Raw genomic sequence first — 19,847 nt, 5'->3', positions numbered from 1 at the left:
CAAAGCACAGGCAACCAAAGCAAAATTGGACAAATGGGATCCCATGTGCTAAAAAGCTTCTGCACATCAAAGGAAATAATTGACAAAGTGAAGAGACAACACAGAGAATGGGAGAAAATATTTGCAAACTACCCATCTGACAAGGGATTAATAACCAGAATATATAAGGACCTCCAACTACTCAGGGAAAAATATCAAACAATTTGTTTAAAAAATGGGCAAAGGATATGAATAGACATTTGTCAAAAGAAGACATACAAATGGCCAAAAGGTATGTGAAAAAATGCTCAACATCATTGTCATCAAAGAAAAATGTAAATCAAAACTGTAGTGAGATATCATCTCACCCTATTTAAAATGGCTTTTATCAAAAAGGCAATAATAGGAAAAAATGTGGAGAAAGGGGAACCCTCGAACACTGTTGGTGAGAATGTAAATTAGTGCAACCACTATGGAGAATGGTATGGAGATTCCTCAAAAAACTGAAAATAGAACTACCATATGACCCAGCAATCCCACTGCTGGGTACATATCCAAAGGAGAGGAATTCAGTATATTGAAAAGATATCTGCACTTGCATCTTTATTGCAGCACTATTTATAGTAGCCAAGATTTGGAACCAACCTAAGCATCCATCAACAGATGAATGAATAAAGAAATTATGGTATATATACACAATGGAATATGTATATATTAATATTCTATGGCCACAAAAAAAGAATGAAACCCTGCCATTTGCAACAGCTTGGATTGTACTGGAGAACATTATGTTAAGTGAAATAAACCAAGCACACAAAACAAATCTTGCATGTTCTCACTTATACATGGGAGCTAAATATTAAAAACAATTGCTCTCATGGAGACAGAGAGTAGAATAATGGTTACTAGAGGCTGGGAAGAGTAGTAGGGAAGGGGGGATAAAGTAGGGATGGTTAATGGGTACAAAAATATAGTTAAATAGAATGAACAAGATTTGATAGCACAACAAAGTGACTATGGTCAACAATAAATAAGGTATACTTTAAAATAACTAAAAGAGTGGAACTGGAATGTACCTAACACAAAGAAATGACATTACATAAATGCCTGAAGTGATAGATACCCCAATTACCCTGATTTGATTAATGCACACGGTATGCCTGTATCAAAATGTCACATATACCCAATAAAGATATATAGCTGTTATGTACCCATAATAATTAAAAATAAAAAAAAATTTTTGAAAAACAAATTATAGTCTGTAGACTAATTATAATCTGGTGTTCCACCTGTTTTTTTAAAAAAAAGTTTTATTGGAACTCCAAAAAAAAGTCATGAGACTGTCATTTGCTAACATCATGCTGTGGTCACACTGGCCTTTCCATTCTTTGAACTCACCATGTTCATCCCCTACTTGATGCATTTCATTGACCACTCCCTTCTCCTTGAATACTCTCCTGCCACATCTTGTTTAATTATTATTATTTAGGTAATTAAATATTAAATGTCCAATTTCAAATCAAAAGTTAATTTTTTATATCTCAAAAATAATCCTGCATTTTGTATGGAACCAGAGAAGACCCCATATAGCAAAAGCAATCTTAAGCAAAAAGAACAAATGGGGAGGCATCAGTTTACCAGACTTCAAGCTAAACTACAAGGCTATAGTAACTAAAACAGCATAGCATAAGAACAGAGACATAGGCACAAGAACAGAGACATAGACCAATGGAACAGAACTGAGAACCCAGATATAAAACCATCCTCATGTAGCCATCTAACCTTTGACAGAGCAGACAAAAACATACACTGGGGAAAAGAAACCGTATTCAATAAGTGGTGCTGGGAAAATTGGATAGCCACATATAGAAGCCTAAAACAGGATCCACACCTCTCACCTCTCACAAAAATCAACTCACGGTGTATAACAGACTTAAACATAAAGCATGAAACTATAAGAATTCTAGCAAAAAAGCAATCTTTGAGATGATTTTTCTTCTGACGCTGGTTTTATTCATGTACTACCCATCTATCCAACTACTTTACCTTGCTGGTTTGTTTCAAATGGTCCAATACTGTTGGAATAGTGACGTCAAACCTTGCTGCTAATTGACGTATAGGTTGTGATGGATTCACTTCTTTTTTTTTTTTTTTGAGACAGAGTCTCACTTTGTTGCTCAGGCTAGAGTGAGTGCCATGGCATCAGCCTAGCTCACAGCAACCTCAATCTCCTGGGCTCGAGCGATCCTTCTGCCTCAGCCTCCCGAGTAGCTGGGACTACAGGCATGTGCCACCATGCTCAGCTAATTTTTGTATATATATATTTTAGTTGGTCAATTAATTTCTTTCTGTTTTTAGTAGAGACGGGGTTTTGCTCAGGCAGGTTTCAAACTCCTGACCTCGAGCAATCCGCCCACCTCGGCCTCCCAGAGTGCTAGGATTACAGGCATGAGCCACCATGCCTGGCCCTGATGGACTCACTTCTACTACCCCTTTCAGCTCATCATTATTCACCTTGGTCTCAGGTGGCTACATGGCTTATTTTCAAGATTAGAATCACCAGAATGGAACTTCTCAAACCATCAACTTTGCGTGCATTAGCCACATCCTTCCCAAACACATCGTTGATGTTTTGAGCTGTCTGAGCAGCACTGGTGCACAAGGAAACTTATTAAAAAATAGCATGAATTTTTGACTTATCTCTGGTTTCACAAAATTTGCTGTAAAAAACAATTTGAAAGTTAATCACAAGCCAAACTGTGCGTTTGAAAGAATGAGGATGTACTTTCACATTAAAAATAAAACAAATGTCAAAGTGAAATGTCAGAAATTTCAACTATCAAACTTAGTACTTAGGAAATCAGACATTCCATACTTAATAACCTAAATATTTAGGATTTACTTTAAATGCCACCTCCTTGGAGAGGCCTTCCCTTACCATCTGCTGTAAAGTAACCTCTTGGTCACTCCATATCACATCCCCCTATTTTTTTTTCATCGTAGCATGTATAACTTCCAGATATTTTCTTATTTGTGTATTTATTTGTCTATGCTTTCTTTTTCTAAAATGTAAGCCCCGTGAGAGCAGGAATTTTGTCTTTTTCAACACTATTTCCAATAAATATATGTTTAATAATGGAATAATGAGTATTATGATTTTTTTCATTATTACCAATTTATTGGGTGAAAAATGGATTTAACATGAATTAGTGTTCTGGATTTTTCTATTTTCTTTTGAATAGCAAATACTGGATGATCTAGAAGTTTAAATATTCGGTTAGCATGTTTGTTTTAGATATGCCATATCATATTTTTTATGTTGCTGATAAGCTGCATAGTTTCTTAAGTTTCTGAAGTCTTCTTTCTCATTTATGCCAACATTAGTATCCAGAAAGTAGGATTCCTTTGACAAAATTGGACTCATGTACTGTTGTTTTCCTTTTGTCTCCACAGCTTTTGGAAAGAACCAACAGTGGTTGTGAAGAATCAGATTCCGGTGCTATCAAGAGTCCGCTCCACTTAGCTGTAAGTAAGGTGCCATGGCAGCTTTGCCTGTTACAGCGGGAACCTAAGCGTTCCTAAAACTAGGCTGCTCTTAAAATGTAAGCATTGTTGTCCAGTGGTTAGTGATAATGAAAGTAGTACACAGTGAAAGGCACGGGCTACAGAATGACTGCCCTGCCCTCCAATCCCAGCTTCACTGGCTGATGACCTTAGACATGTGACTTACCCTGTCTTGAGCCTCAGTTTCCCTACCTGACAAATAAGAGATAATGCAGAAAAAGTTCTTACTACAATGTACTTAAAAAATTATGGTTATACATTTTAAAAATCTTTAAAATTCAAAGAAAGCATTTCAGTTTAAGAGGTTTGATTATAAATAATAATACACAAATGTTAAACCTACAGATAATCAAATATCACATTTTTGAAAACCACAATTAAAAACTATCAGGATTGTTAAGCACAAACTTGCAATTGTGTTCTTTCTGCCTGAACTTGAAATCGGGGTCTCCCAGGAGGTCTTTGGCTCTGAGTCTTAGGCCGGATGAGATGTGGGAGAAAGGGGAAGAAGAGTTTATCACCAGTAAAGCTTCCTCTCTACCTCCCAGTAATTGAAGGGAAATGCAACAGCTCAGAGTGATGTTCCCCAAACTCTTCATGGGGGTGACCAAGGTGGGAAGCACACCCACCACTCTGCTTCAGATTGTGTCCTGCTAACAGTTGGCGATCAGCAGCTGCTCCCTAGGAAGCTGGGTGCCTGACAACCACACACAGCAACAGCCAGCTCACCTGCCCAAGGTGCTGCTGAATTGTGAGCACTCAGTTCATGGCCAGAAAGATGGTGTTTGGATGCTTCCTTGCTTAGTAAAACCCAGGGGGCAGGATGCTGGGAAGAATGGGAAGGGCTGGGTCTCTATGTTTAACTATTGTTATAAATAAGTAAGCACTGCTTCATTGTTATTCTGATAAAAAATTTAGATGGAGATTTTAGAGAGAAGAGAGGAGTGTTTTATTAATAGGCATACAGTTTTCAGACAAGGCGAGGAAGAAAAAGGCCATTGCACAAGGATTGGGAGTAGCCGGAACCAATGATAGGCATGGGGCGCTCCCTTCACTGCCTGTCCCCACGTACTCACCAGCACACCTGCTGACACCTCACTCTCACGCCCTCTCCACATACCCACCAGCACGTCCACCACACCACACCTACACACACGCATTTTGAGTCTAGTGAAATCAAGCTAAATAAAATGTGCATCAATCTTTGTTCCTGGAGGTAGACTTCTAGTGGAAAAGGTAGATGAATATTGGGATATTTATAGGTATATAGCTTCATACCAGTTGGCTCTTACTACAGGTTGCTCTAAAGGTTGCTTGCTGGAATCTGCTGTGACTGGGGAACTTACCCCAAAGCTGGGAACTCGCAAACATAGCGCTGGCTGCCTCTAGCAGGCGTCCTCAAACTACGGCCTATGGGCCACATGCGGGTGTTTTTGCCCGTTTGTTTTTTTACTTCAAAATAAGATATGTCCAGTGTGCATAGAAATTTGTTCATAGTTTTTTGTTTTGTTTTGTTTTGTTTTGAGACAGAGTCTCACTTTGTTGTCCAGGCTAGAGTGAGTGCCGTGGCATCAGCCTAGCTCACAGCAACCTCAAACTCCTGGGCTCAAGCAATCCTTCTGCCTCAGCCTCCCAAGTAGCTGGGACTACAGGCATGCGCCACCATGCCCGGCTAATTTTTTATGTATATATCAGTTGGCCAATTGATTTCTTTCTATTTATAGTAGAGACGGGGTCTCGCTCTTGCTCAGGCTGGTTTCGAACTCCTGAACTTGAGCAATCCGCCCGCCTCGGCCTCCCAGAGAGCTAGGATTACAGGCGTGAGCCACCGCGCCCGGCCTTGTTCATAGTTTTTTTTAAACTATAGTCCAGCCCTCCAACAGTCCGAGGGACAGTGAACTGTCCCCTTGTTTAAAAACTTTGAGGACCCCTGCTCCAGAGAGTCCTGTGTGGAGGGTTAGCTCACAGTTCTCATGCCGTTTGAAAGTGGAGTTGACTGCGTTACCAAGTCTGCCGCTAATCTGAGAAGAGAGTTTCTTGGCTTCCAAAAATTGTGTCATCTCTCATGCTTTTTCCAAAAATTATTTGTTGAGTGCTTACTGTGTGCTCTACTAAGCTCTATGGGTTTCTAGTCATATAAAGACAGGGCGGTGATATCATTGGAAGGAGTCGGGCTTTCGTACTTGTGCAGCTGACGTCACCTAGGAAAGGCACACAGAGAAGAGGTCCGTCCCAGCTGCTGCTCTTTTCATCACCTGGACATGGCTTTCCCACCTGTAAATGAAAGGGAGTGAGTTGGTTAAGCATCCCAAAGACCCTTTCCAGTTTGTTAATTTATTTGTTTCTTTGTGTGAGCTTGGCCCAAGTACGTAACTTCCGTGTCTTGGTTTTCCTGCCAGTAATATAAGGAGAATATCAGTGCCTCATCACTGGGCCCTTGTAGTCATGGCATGAGTTAATACATGCAACACAACTGGAATAGCACTCGGCACATATTTGCAATCAGCTAGTGTCATCGTCATTATTATTAACAGTAATATTCTTTCATTCAACACAGACTGTGAATAATGCCAAGCACTATTCCAGGAGTTGGAGATACTGCAGTGAGCAAGGCCTGGCCTCTGTCCCTGTAGAGTTTCCAATCTAGGAGGGACAATAGGCAAGTAAATACTTAGCATGACGGATGGCAGTACGTGCTGCAAGTGCTACAGAGAAACCGAAACAGCATCAGTAAGACAGAGAGTGCTGTGGTGGCAGACAACGTGCTATTTTACACACTACAGAATCCCACATTGGAACAGAAACCTTAAGAGCTACACATGTTGATATCTAAAAGAAGAGTGTTCTGGGCAGAAGTACAAAGTCCCCAGGTGACAGTGTGCTTGGTATGCCCACAGACCAGCAAAGAGGCTACTGTGGCTGGAGCAGAGTGTGAGGGGAGAGTGGTCCGGGTGAGGTCTGTCGTGGTGTGGGGGGAGTCTGGGGAAATAGAGGATGCAGATCTCACCAGGACTCTTACTCTGAGCAAAATAGGAAAAGCATTTAGGGGGGTCTTGAGGAAACAGGTGGCATGAGATGACTTTTGTTTTAAAAGCATCATGTTAGTTTCTGTGTTGAGTTTAAATTGCAAGGGAACAAAAGCAGACACAAAGCAAAACCAGGCAAGAGATGATTTCGATGACTTTGACCAGGGTGATTGCAATGGATTTCTCCTAAAATTATTTTATCCTTTCCCTCTAAATGCTAGTGCTTTAAAAAAAAATTATTTGCTTCCAGAATCCCACAAGTATGGGGGCCTCTCCAGGGGCCTCTGTAGCAATTAACTTAATAAAACCCAAGGCACATAATTTCTTAGGTGGAAGCATTGTAGCAGTGAAATGGAACTAGATGCCCCCAAACCTTGAGTGCCACAAGAAACCTGACCTGCCTTGAGTTACTATTTCTTGGCTGAATGATTCAAGTCTCCAGGGTTATCAGCCCAGTGAATTTCATAAGCATTTCATCCACTTGTAAAAATTAAATTAAGAAACAATGTTATGCAAATGAAAAGCTCCAGCTGTCAAAATTTCCAGATGGATCCATTGTTCTCATGGATTCTGTTGAAATCCCAGTTCTTTCCCCTTCGTTGTCCTTAGTTCTTTTCTTTAAAGGTTTGGAGAAATTAATAATATTTAAGAAATATTTGTTACCTAATGATATTTTTTAAAGGTATCTCTTAAAACAATTAAAAATGTTTGATTGAGGCCGGGTGCAGTGGCTCTCACCTGTAATCCTAGCATTCTGGGAGGCCGAGGAGGGCGGATCACTCAAGCTCAGGAGCTCAAAACCAGCCTGAGCAAGAACAAGACCTCATCTCTACTAAAAACAGAAAGAAATTAATGGGCCAACTAAAAATATATAGAAAAAATTAGCCAGGCATGGTGGCACATGCCTGTAGTCCCAGCTACTTGGGAGGCTGAGGCAGGAGGATTGCTTGAGCCCAGGAGTTTGAGGTTGCTGTGAGCTATGCTGATGCCATGGCACTCTAGCCCAAGCAACAAAGTGAGACTCTATCTCAAAAAATATATATTAAAAAAATAAAAAGAAAAATATTTGATTGATACCTTCAGTGAAACTTGACTTTATACATAGTAAAATTCAAGAGGTGCAAGCTAGACAAAAGGAAGAAACAAGGAGAATTCTGTAGGTAAATCGGCCTTTCAACCATTCTGTCTTTAACAGGGTTTTCAAGTGCCTGGTATAGATGAAAGTAGGGGTTAGAATTCTAAAGCTTTCCTAATTGCCAGCAGTGTTCACTCCATTTTAATATTAAGTCTCTTTAACTTAGGCGAGTTAAGTGAAAGTTTAAGCAGCAGACAGAAGCCCAGAGTAAGGAGCTATAGGCTGATTTACACCCTGATGTTGATGCTGCTGTTACCACAGCCTTTACACAAGGAAAGGTGCTCCTGAGTTGGTTTAAAATCCCCCATGGCCTGCATTGATAATGGCAGAAATTGGATGAAATGTATATGGAAATTCATCATACCATCCACTCTCCTTTGTGAATGTTTGAAATTTCCTACAATGAAAGGTTAGAAGACGTATACCTTATGGCCATGTTAGACCCTTTCCATATTCACTCAAAAAGAGCCCACAGCTCAAGCTCTGGGATCAGCCTTGTCCACCTTTGAAACCCAGCTCTTCTACGTACAGCTGTACCCATGGGAGAGCTTGGTAACCTCTCTGCTCTCTGTGGCCTTATTGGTATAACGGGGTGAACAAGAATATCCAAACCAAAGTTTGTTGAGTGAATCAAAGGAGGTGATGCATGTCCAATACTGCCCGACATAAACAAGTGCTCGGTAAGTTAGTTACTGCTTCTGAATTTAGATTAGAATGAAGGCTTAGTATCCTATGCAGTTAAGGCTTGCATATCAAGTATAGATCAGAAAGTTAGACATTTTTATTGGGAATTTATTTACTATCTCCAGAAAGACAGTATGTATAGTAAAAGAGCAATAGTCTGAGGTTAGTCTCAGAAGTATCCTTCTTGCTTCATAGCTCTGCTCAAGTCACTTTACCTCTGTGTTGAACCTTCTATAGAAGAGATTTAGGTTTCTGAGTCAACATTTGTTATTCAACTCTGTTCCATTATTTTGTCTCTATTCCACCTAGAGACAAAGTATTTTATTTGAAAGTCAGTTAAATGGAACTACTGGAAAAAAAATTATAAGACAGTACCTAAAAGCATGGGTTTTAGCGGTCACCAATTCTGGATTCAAAATCCTGACTTTGTCACTTTACTAGCTGAGTGATCTCAGACAAGTTAATTAACGTTGCTTGTTTTAGTTTTTTCATCTATAAGAAAGGATTTTTGCTATAATTAAATGAGATGCTAACATGCTCAAAATAATACCTAGCACATAAAAAGCCCTCAGTAAATAATTGCTATTTTAAACATATATTTCTACTACTAATACATACAAGTCACTATATTCATTCATTTGTTCATCAAATAATTGCTGAGTGTCTACTGTGTGCCTCAGGCACGATTCTAGGATACAGCAGTGAACAGCCCACATAAAGGCCCTTCAATCACAGGCAATAAACAAATCAATAGACGCATACCAGATATCGGGTGGTCATAAGTGCTGTGAAGACAAAGTGAAGCAGGATAAGTGGGACGGAGAGTAGACCCTATTCTACATGGACTGCTCTGGGATGCCTTCCTGATAGAATGATATTTGAGCAGAAGTACTAAGAGAGCCAGTGGCTCTCTGAGGAAAGAGCTTTCCAGACACAGGAAGCAGAAGGTACTGATGTAATGGGCCCAGAGGAGGAGATGTGGGCATCTGTCTGCAGAGGGGAGCTGGGAGCTGGTGTGGCTGGAACAGAGTGAGTGAAAGCATGTGGAAGGCCAGATCCTGGGGGCCCAGTTGTTCATGGAAACTTTTGGTATCACTGAGGGAAGAAGCCATAGGCTAGTTTTAAGCAAGGAGTGACATGATCCAACTTGGGTTTAAAAGATTTCACTCCATAACCCTGTCAATAATTCATTGCAGGGGGACAAGGATGAGAAGGGAACATTTGGTGTAATCCTGGCAAAACAGGATGGTGGTATAGTGAGAAGTGGATAGATTCTGGAGGTATTTTAAAGAAAGAGATGAGATGACATGATGATGCCTTTGGAGTGGGTCACATAGCACCTGCATGTGAATGAGAACAGAGATTCTTGCTGGATGCCTGAGAACTTAATGACACCTCCGTGTGAGTTAGCAAAGGTCTCCTCTTCCTTTCAGCAGACACATCCCTGTGCCAGGGCAGAGCAAGGTGGGGGAGGACTATATTTTAGCATCCACGTGCCCTATTGTTGATGAGCCCTTATTCAGGGCAATAGCCCTGGACTTAAGAAGAGGGAAGACAAAGATGACTCCAACATTTGGGGCCTGAGAAAGTAGAAGAGTAAAGTTGCCATTAACTGAGGTGGAAAAGGCTGTAGATGGACCAAGTTTTGGGAGGGAAATTAAGAATTTGGTTCGAGATGCCTATTAGACCTTCAAGTAGAAATATCAATAGGTAGTTGGATATACAAGTCTAGAAGTCAAGGGAAAAGTTGGGACTGGAATATAAATTAGAGATTCATCAGTACAAGTTATACTACATGTTATATATAATATGTTTAATATGTAGCATAATAACCATGATTATTTACCAAAAAATGTAATGAGAAAGTTTTCTTAAATCTATCAGTAATCTTAATTCCCAGGAATCCTTTTAAATCTAGTTTCTGTTATTGTTGTTGTTAATATATACTTAGAAAAAAATTCAAATTGTATATTAAAAGAGAAGCTAAAATAAGTCCATATGCTTATTACTCCACCTCTCATTTCTCAAGGAAACCATCATTAATAGTTTCTTTTGTATCCTTCTAAAATTCTTCTATGACTATAGATGTACATATAGTTATAGGTATGTATATATGTGCATATATTTGCTTTTTATGTAAATGAGGTCATAATATACGTACTTTCTGCAACTTAATTTCTCTTTTTAAAAATTTTGATAGATTTTGTTAAATCACCCTCCACAAATATTACATCAGTTTATACTCCCAACAGAATATAAGATTGCTTTTTTCCCCACAGTGTCTTAATTAATAGTCGCCATGACCAAACTTTTTAATCACTGCCTATCTGGTCATTGAAAAATAGTACTTTAAAAATTTACTATTTTTTCATATACTTAATGAGCTTCTATTTTTCTTTTTCTGTGAGCTGACTTTTGCATATTTTCTTAGTTTTGAAAATGGTTTCTAAGAGCTCTTTGTATATTAAGGAAATTAGTCCTTTGTGCTAAGCCTTTATTCTGATAAATTGTGACTTGAGTTAATAGCTGCAGTAGAAAAATAAAAAGTGCAGGTGACATATGAGGGGGACTTTGCTGCTGAAGACACTGCAGTCAGGCTTTTCCTCTTCTATTTCTTTTCTTCCCTCTCCCACCCAGATCTTCCCCAGATAAGCTTATCCCCTTTCTCCTTTGTTTTCAATGTCCTTTTTCTGGATGATGGGAGTAGGGTGTGTGTGGGTATGTATATATGTATTTTTTACCTTATAGACTCAATAAAAATTATTCTTCAGACTTTCGTTTTTTAGTGGTATGAAGCCTCTTAATCTTGACATAGCATGGGATCTCATAGTAGATCTAAACTTGGTGCTGGTCCGAGGAACATATTTCCATAATAGTTTCAGTATTTTCATTATAATAGATGGAAGAAATAAAGAAGAAAAGAAGAAGTATCCACTACACAAAAGATATTATGCAAAGACTGTGCAATTTTATCTCTTTTCATCTTCACAGCAACCCCAGGAGGCAGCTTTTCTTGCTCTCATTTTATAGATGACGATATAAACTCTAAGTGAAATTAAGAAATTCACCTAAGGTCCCATGGTTAGAAATTAGTGAAGTGTTTTGCTATAACAGAAAATCGATACGGCTCTGTTGAATCCCAAGGTCCACGATATTTTTAGTAATTTTTTTCTCCAGGTTTGTTAACAGAAAAGACTCCTGAAAATAAATTCTGATTACATCGGTATGTTTAGGACTGAACTGACAGATATAAGAATACATTAATTCATTTAGCTACTAGTCTGTATTAGATTATTAGATCAATAGATAAAAGAATACATTAATGCATTTAGTGCCTTTGGAGCAAATTATGTGACAGAAGAGAATATGAATAAATGTATATGTAACTGTGAGGTTTGTGCATTACAGTTTTTCAGTCTATCTCTCCAGGTCGCCTGTGTTTCAATCATTATCCCAAGTGTTTTTCTGATGTGCTCTTTGGAGTGGTCTCTATCCATGAGTTTGTGTGTTGTCTTGGGATTAGAGGTGAGTGAGCGAGTCATTGGTTTCTTCTTTGCAGGCCTACAATGGGCACCATCAAGCCTTGGAAGTCCTTCTGCAGTCGCTGGTGGACCTGGACATCAGAGATGAGAAAGGTCGCACTGCTTTGGATCTGGCTGCTTTTAAGGGGCACACAGAATGTGTGGAAGCACTTATCAATCAGGGCGCATCCATCTTTGTGAAAGACAATGTAACCAAAAGAACCCCACTGCATGCCTCAGGTAGGTCTTGTCAAGGGTATTGCGACCACAGTTTGGTGGCCCACTCATAAGTTTGAATAAAAGGATGACAGCATCTTCTTTTATCTCAATTTTTAAAATATCAGTTTTCTTTCTGCATCAGATGTGCCTACACACTCCAAAATGCTTTTGGCCTGCTGTCTCCTTGGAGATGATGGGTGTTCTCTGGTCAGGCAGACTCTGGCTTTCTTAACTCTAAAGAGAGTTCAGAACCACTGGCCAAAAGCTAGCACAAAACTTTCTGAACAAAGGGCAAGATATAATGCAATCTTCAGAATAAGTTACATAGAACAAAACACATCAAAATTAAACAGCATTTTAAAGCATAAAATTAATGCTATTTCAGGATCATTTCATATAAGTTGTCAAACAGGAATCTAATAAGTGCCTCATTCTAACAGCCTAAATGATGCTGCTTAGCTGTCCTTCTGATTCTTGATGCATCAAATGTAACAATAAAGACTCTTAAAAGTTTATATATATATTTTTAAAAAAGTAACTAATTTGCCTTTTTTGGGATTTTTCTCCCATGCATGTGAAAAACTGTGTTCAGACTCTTCTAGATGTAGTGTCAGATATAAAGTAATGTGGAAGAGTCCCTAGCTCAGCTAAAAGATAAATACCTTTGGACTCAGGAAATCCAATGATACCAGCGTTTGATCAGAGTAATAAATAACCATCTGATAAAGAGAAATAACTGTCTTACATGATGAAATGAGTGTACTGAAGAAGCAAAGAAGTGAAAATAACTTTGTCAAAAGCCTTTATGATTCTGGTTACTGGGGAAAGTTTTCTTGGCATCATAGATCTTGTATAAGTGTTTCTATCTACATCCCTGAACTTCCAAGCCACTGAAGAAAAATAATACGGAGATTGAAAAAACCCAATTCTTGCCTAATTACCTGGAAATGATTGTTGCTGTAAAAAACTTCAGCCATGAGTTTGGTAACAGTTAGTATGCTTCAATTATAAATTCTTATTTCCCATCATATTTAGTCTTTTTGCTCCCTAGGCATTCTTGGTATAAAGTTCAAATTTTGTTCTCCATTTTTAAAATTTAGCTATCTCTTATTAAGGCAAGCATTCTACTTAAGTTATCATATAATTCCTGACCATTACAAAGGGCCTATTTTGATTGTAGAAAATCATCCTACTAAACCAGTAAACAATGAAGAACAATCATTGTCACTATTTGCCACTGTGCTATAGGTTGTGGTCCAATGAAGCCCCCTAGTGGTCAAGAAGACTCACTCTGTTTGGATTTGCATCATGTCATTCATTAAAAAAGACTCAGACTGTCACTTGAATGTTCTCCACAAAATGTCTGCTGTGTGGAAGCTCTAGCCTGTGCTTTGAGGGTCTGCTTATCCAGAATATTTTTCTATTCACTTGAGAGGTCAATTATTTTGTTTTAAATCCTTGGAATATTGTGAGAAGCAGGAGCCAGGATGATTATTAGAGGTTTTGGCAGAGATAGTTTCAGTGACAGTTGTAGTCTTTGAGCAGCATGAAAAATGGCTGTCACTCACAGGCAGGGAGAGGCTGAGCTAGTCTGAGACAAAGCTGGACTTGGCAGCCACAGCTAAAGATGTTAGCATCTTTTTGCTAGAAGGCAAATCGGGGGGAAAAATGTAGTGTGTGGGAAGCCAACAAAAATTTAAGTTTGGCTATACTTTTACAATAAAGGGGACTTAAATTTACCTGAGGGCTATTAGCTAAGTTCAAAAAGCTATTATACAAAAAAAGCCCACAACTCTAGAAATTGTTTTGCTGTCCAACACACTGGGTGAATGATATAAACTTAGATGATTTTTTTCTTATGTTTAGCCAAAAATCAAAATTGTTCATGCTATTATGATTGTGACAATTCAAAGAATATCAAATTGTTATAGACAGGAGAACGAGTCAAAATATGCTGTTTTTCCTGTTGCCTGTAGTATGTACCTGTCAGTCCTTTGCTAATCACTTCCTATTAGGCATACATTAAACTTCTTGCATATTTCCCCAGTGGTAACAGATTTAGTGTCATTTTAAGAACAAAAAACAAACAACGGCAGCAACAATAGATTACCTGTACTCCAACCTACAAAATTTCCTCCTGAGATACATAAATGGAATATTGCTGAGAATGAGCTGAACACAGAAGTCTACACAATGTGGGTGTTATTCCGTAGTTCATCTGAGTAGTATTGATGTATGTGAGCTAATTCTAATAAGTATTTATTGTTCCAGAGAAATGTGTCATTGCTAAATTAGCATTCTCTCATGACTGGCAAGCAATAAAAAGGACTATAAAACTCAGCTCTTCAAAGAGCCTTTATCAACCTAACATAGCTGCATCTATTCCCTTCTCTCTCCATATCTATAATGTGGCAAATGCAATTTATTTTATAGTGTTCACATTGTTCAGAGAAGAGAGAAGGTCACGTTTGGAATTTTAACAGTATATATTCTTGGCTTACACCCGGAGTGGAAAGCTGTGTCTATTGTAAGGCTCTGGTTTCCATTCAACAAGCTGGAGCAAAGTACCTTAGCCCAGGGGATTATCTTCACAGGAGGTTTGCTTCCCAGCCCCCAAGGGACCACAACCTCCTAAAAGAAGCATCTTGCCAGGTGCACACAAGGGCAAGTCCCTGTGCTCCCACCCCAGCTGTTGGAGGTGGGGCTGAATTTCCTGCCTGGGTCTGCAGGGCGGAGTCAGAGCAGGGCGGGGAGGGGAGGACGAGGAGGGGAGGGAACAGGAGGGCCAGCTGCAGCTTGCTCGTGACACTGGAAGACACAGAAACCACCAGCTGTGGTTTGAGGAGCACAGGACAAAGGTGTCCTCCAGCCACAGCGGGCCCATCCGTGTCTCCTGAGAGCGCCAGCCCATCCTCATGGATCATGTACACCTTACTGGCTCGAGGTCTTGCTTTCAGCCACCACTAATCAATCAGAACTATTGCTGGAATGTCTACTTCAGTGTAAAATGACCCAGAAGAGGAGGCAGCCCTGTCCTCTACTCCCTTTCCTTCTTCCCCTCTTCCTCCTCCACTCTTCTCCCTTCATCCCCTTCTTCTCCCCCTTCTTTTTAAAATGGCTGTAGGTAGGGTAGGGACAGGATGATTGTATCGAATTGGGTGACTCTACCAGAGGGACAAAAAGAACTGCGATTATCAGTCCCATGCAAGGAGATAAGACAACAAGTTTAAGGGAGGAGCTCCCTCAACATGACAGCCAGAAAAGGAAGGTGAGGATCAGAGCGAGCTGACTGGAAGAAAGGAAAGACAGATTAACAGGCAGCATGCTGTGCCCTGAGGCAGTCATGAGCTAGAAACCAAGGCATATCCATCAGCAACAAGAAAACCACTGATTTGAAGTCCAAGTAAATTTCACTTTGGAGGGATATATGTAGTGCTGTTCTGTTAAAAGACCCTCCATCATTTTCTTTTTCAGTAATTAATGGTCACACACTGTGTTTGCGGCTGTTACTAGAAATAGCAGACAACCCAGAAGTGGTGGATGTGAAAGATGCCAAAGGACAGTAAGTATTCTCACGCTTGGCCTTGGGTTAACATATCAGTCATGACAGGTGACTGGTTGGTTGGATAAGTAGCTAAAAGAGCTGACTGCTAAACCCAGAGGTTGGGGAATATATTTGGGTGAAATTCATGGGTGAGGGCCCTAGAGAAACGAAGTGACTTTATGCTAGAGTATGTATATCCAAGAAAAGTATTGTTATCTGAGAGACCAAAATAGATGTCCCTTTATCAACATAGATGGACCCTAAAGATAAAGCAACAAAATTTGTCTACTGGCAGGGAAGTTTCAGGGCTCAGCTGACATGGGAACTTCCAGCTACAAGAAAAACCATGCTTTTACCAAATACCCTAACAATGGGAACTATCAGGCAAATTATCAGACCCTCCTAACTCTGATTTACTACAACTCTGATCTCACATAAGACTGGGCTTATAAATATTCTTTTCTGATAAGCAACTGCAAACCTTAAGCCGGTTTCAGCCAACGTATAGAGACTGTTCACAAACTGTCTTGTGTCCTGTCATTTATCTTTTGATGTAAAGAGCCAAATTCCACCTCGTTTTAATGCTAAAACCCTGCCCCAAAATGAACATGGATGTATGTTATGTATACGTTTACCCATTGTGCGTGAGTTCAGCTCCCCTCGTAAATATGTATAGCTTTTTCTCCCAAACCTGCTGAATATATATGACTCTGTTGGGTAATATGGGCCCCGTGAGGCATAAAAACCCAACCTGCCTTTTCCCCCTTCAAAGAGAGAGCACTTTCTGCTGGAGACTGTCTCTTCCCAGTTTGCAAATTGATATCACCAATAAAGCTCTCCTTTCTACTATTTAGCCATCCGGGTGGTCTATGGACTGCAGCAGGCAGGTGTATATATGCACATCTTGATGAAAAAGATCACCCTTTGGGGGCTGTGGCCATGTTTCCTGGCTCTTTTTAATATTCCCTCCTTTGTTCCCTCTTTCCACCTATTTTTACCCTCTTCTGAAGCTGCTACTTCCCATGTTTTAATTAACAATCGCAATAAGATAGACCTCAAGAGATTATCTCCATTATTAAATTCCTTCAGATTTTTATTCTTCCTTAGTTTGTTTTCTCAAAGAAATTTCCATCTGTTGGCTCATTCCCCAGCTGGTCTTCTCTTAAAAATAGAAAATGAAGAGCAAAACAGCACTAGTGACTAGTGACTACCCTTAGGCGTGTAAATTGGTGCCATAGTCAGAACCTCACTTCCCAGATCCTGGTACTCTGTTCTTCCCCCTACATTTGTCAGACTTTTCTTCAGGGAGAGAAGCTTTGTTTAAATGAAATCTTGAGCAGAAGTACACCATAGAATACCAAGAAAGTAGAGCTGCTCTGATAGAAGCAAGAGGGTCTTCTACATACACACACTCCCTACCCAATTGATATTTAGTAAATGTGACATAGTGCTGAAAATGATGGGATTAACATGAATATTTTGAAAAAGAACCTTCCCTGCCTCATCCCTAGGAATAATTTTATTGACACCATTCCATGTGGCCATTAGAACAGAGGCAGATGGCTTGTTCCATGTAGCATATAGCAAAATGGGGACACTCAGAAAATATTAAGCAGTTGTCAAGGAGAGAGAGAGAGAAAGAGAGAGATCCTCCCACTGGAAGTGGTATTTTTTTAATCTCATTTTTAAAAGCCTACTTTATCTCTCTCCCTAGAACCCCACTGATGCTTGCAGTAGCATATGGACATATTGATGCTGTTTCATTGTTACTTGAAAAGGAAGCAAATGTAGATGCTGTTGATATCCTAGGATGCACAGCGTTACACAGAGGGGTATGTATATCTTTCTCAGTTTTAGTCAAACAATTTTTCAATGAGTTTGTTTCGTCTTTTTTTCCCCATAGAATTTTTTTGTGTAAATGTTGTTTCCTAACATAACCAATTAACCTCAGTCAGTCAGAAAGAAATTACAAAGTCTTTTACAAAGGCAAAATAATGGAAGATACTCTCAGGTCTTGCTCTTAAGATTTCATGTTAGATTATAGATAAATAGATACATGAACACCTTCTGTTGGCGGAATTGGTTCTGCTTTCTGATTACAAAATGAATGCACATGATATAAAATTTGCAAAATAATTTTTTAGGAGCAAAGAGAAGAAAATCGCAATCACTGATAATCAGACCTCCTGGAGATAACCAATTTTTGGAGTGTATATATATCTCCAATCTTTTTTTTTTTTTCTGTATGGAGATTTGTTTTAAATTTTAAAAAGAATACAGAAGATATTATTTGGAATCTGCTTTTGTTCTCTTAGTAAATCAAGGGCTCTTTTATGTCACCTTTTTCTGCACCATCATTTTTAATGCTCCTTTGTGTTCAGGCACCTTAATTTATTTCAATGTTTACCTGGTTTTGAGTAGTCATTCTATTTCTAATTGTTCTTTATTAAAAATGATGCCAAAATATCTATCCTGTGGACAATTTTTGCACACATCTGCTGAATTGTTTTTTAAAACATGTCAAATAAAAGAAATGAACAAAAGCAGAAATCATAAAATTGCTCTTTGGGGATGGTGCCAAACACCCTGATAAATGAAAAGAAGAGGGACTCTATGTGATCAATGCCATAATCATAGTTCTTATTTCTTGGTTCTTATTTTTTGCACTTCTTCTGGATTGTGCAACAGGCTGGCAGCTTTTGCATATATCTCTTAGTCCTCACAATATGTCGGGTCATTATTACTATTCCTATTTACAGGTAAATAAAGTGAGGCACAGAGAGGCTGATCGACCTGCCAAGGGGGAGCCAGGATTTAACTCATGTCCTCCTAAGGCTGATGTTTACCACTGTTCTCTTCATGGTTATGTTTGGAGAATCAACAGATGGTTCCAAAATGCTGGTGTTCACTGACTTTTCTGTTATGAATTGTGCTGGGGTTGTCCTGCCTCCTGCCCTTGAAGTAGGGCACAGTCTGATTTCCTTAAGGCCCAGGTGTCTGTCTACTTACTCTGAGACCAGCCTCATTTAGCCAACCACTTTTCTTCCTGAGTCTTCTGAGGTTTGTTTTGTGTTTTTAATTGCAATGCATCAGATTATGACAGGACACGAGGAATGTGTGCAAATGCTGCTGGAACAAGAAGTGTCCATTCTCTGTAAAGATTCCAGAGGGAGGACGCCCTTGCACTACGCAGCCGCTCGTGGCCATGCCACGTGGCTGAGCGATCTGCTCCAGATGGCTCTTTCCGAGGAGGACTGTTGCTTCAAAGATAACCAAGGCTACACACCCCTGCACTGGGCTTGTTACAATGGTGAGTTGCCTGCCATTTGACTGATTCCACTAGACTTCCTACCCTGGGACCTCTGTGACCTCAATGGAGGTGAAAACATAGCATAATGCTGTAAACCATAATTTCCATCTTTCTGCACCCAAGAGACTTTGTTTTTATTTTTGTTTTTTGTTTGTTTCTCTAGTCCCCTTTCCATGACTGCTATGATGTCTTCATTGAGTAAAAGTTCACTTTCCCCTTCTTGTTAATCAGTAACATGTAACTCCTAATCAGAACTTCTGATGAGCTTAAATAACCAGCTTTAATCAGGGTTTCTGAGCTGCATAAGATAACCAGGGATCTCGCAAGGAATTAAAATAATATAGCTAAAAACAACGTAAAAAAAGATTTCATAATCTGTCACAATTGATTTCTAGTAAATGGATTATCTTTTGGCATTTTTAATTATTATGAGTACATAATAGTTAATATCTTTGTAGGGTACATGTGATGTTTGATACAGGCACACAATGTGTATTAATCAAATCAGGGTCATTGGAGTATCCATCACCTCAGGCGTTTATCGTTTCTTTGTGTTAGGAACATTCCAATTCTCTTTTAGTGATTTTAAAGTATACCCTAACTTATTATTGATTATAGTCACTGTGTTGTGCTATCACATACTGTTCATTCTATCTATATTTTTACTCCTGTTATCCACCCCCATTGGCATTTCTTTTTTATATTTCATATTCCCCATTTATTTTGTTGTACTTGTTATTTGGGAGACTTAAAAAGTTTTATTTCACTTATTTGATTAAAATGGAAATGCATTCTAATTGTACCAGTTCAAAAATATTGGTGTCTAAAGTAAAAAATTGTTTCCATTTCCAAACCAACTTTCTAA

General features: G+C 39.2%; 1 protein-coding gene across 4 annotated transcripts in view; it reads left to right on the top strand.

The window, feature by feature from the left end:
- ANKRD44 (ankyrin repeat domain 44) overlaps positions 1-19,847 on the top strand; it is a 286,791-nt gene that overhangs the window by 249,848 nt on the left and 17,096 nt on the right. For all 4 annotated transcript variants that reach the window (XM_012776977.2, XM_012776975.2, XM_012776976.2 and 1 more), the window contains exons 17-21: positions 3,433-3,504; positions 11,948-12,149; positions 15,603-15,690; positions 17,387-17,504; positions 18,766-18,982. In XM_012776977.2, the coding sequence (XP_012632431.2) occupies positions 3,433-3,504; positions 11,948-12,149; positions 15,603-15,690; positions 17,387-17,504; positions 18,766-18,982 (697 nt within the window). The remainder of the gene's footprint in view (positions 1-3,432; positions 3,505-11,947; positions 12,150-15,602; positions 15,691-17,386; positions 17,505-18,765; positions 18,983-19,847) is intronic.

Source organism: Microcebus murinus, chromosome 8 (genome assembly GCF_040939455.1).
Source record: "Microcebus murinus isolate Inina chromosome 8, M.murinus_Inina_mat1.0, whole genome shotgun sequence".
Lineage (NCBI taxonomy): Eukaryota > Metazoa > Chordata > Mammalia > Primates > Cheirogaleidae > Microcebus > Microcebus murinus.
This window is presented reverse-complemented; position numbering and strand designations above follow the sequence as displayed.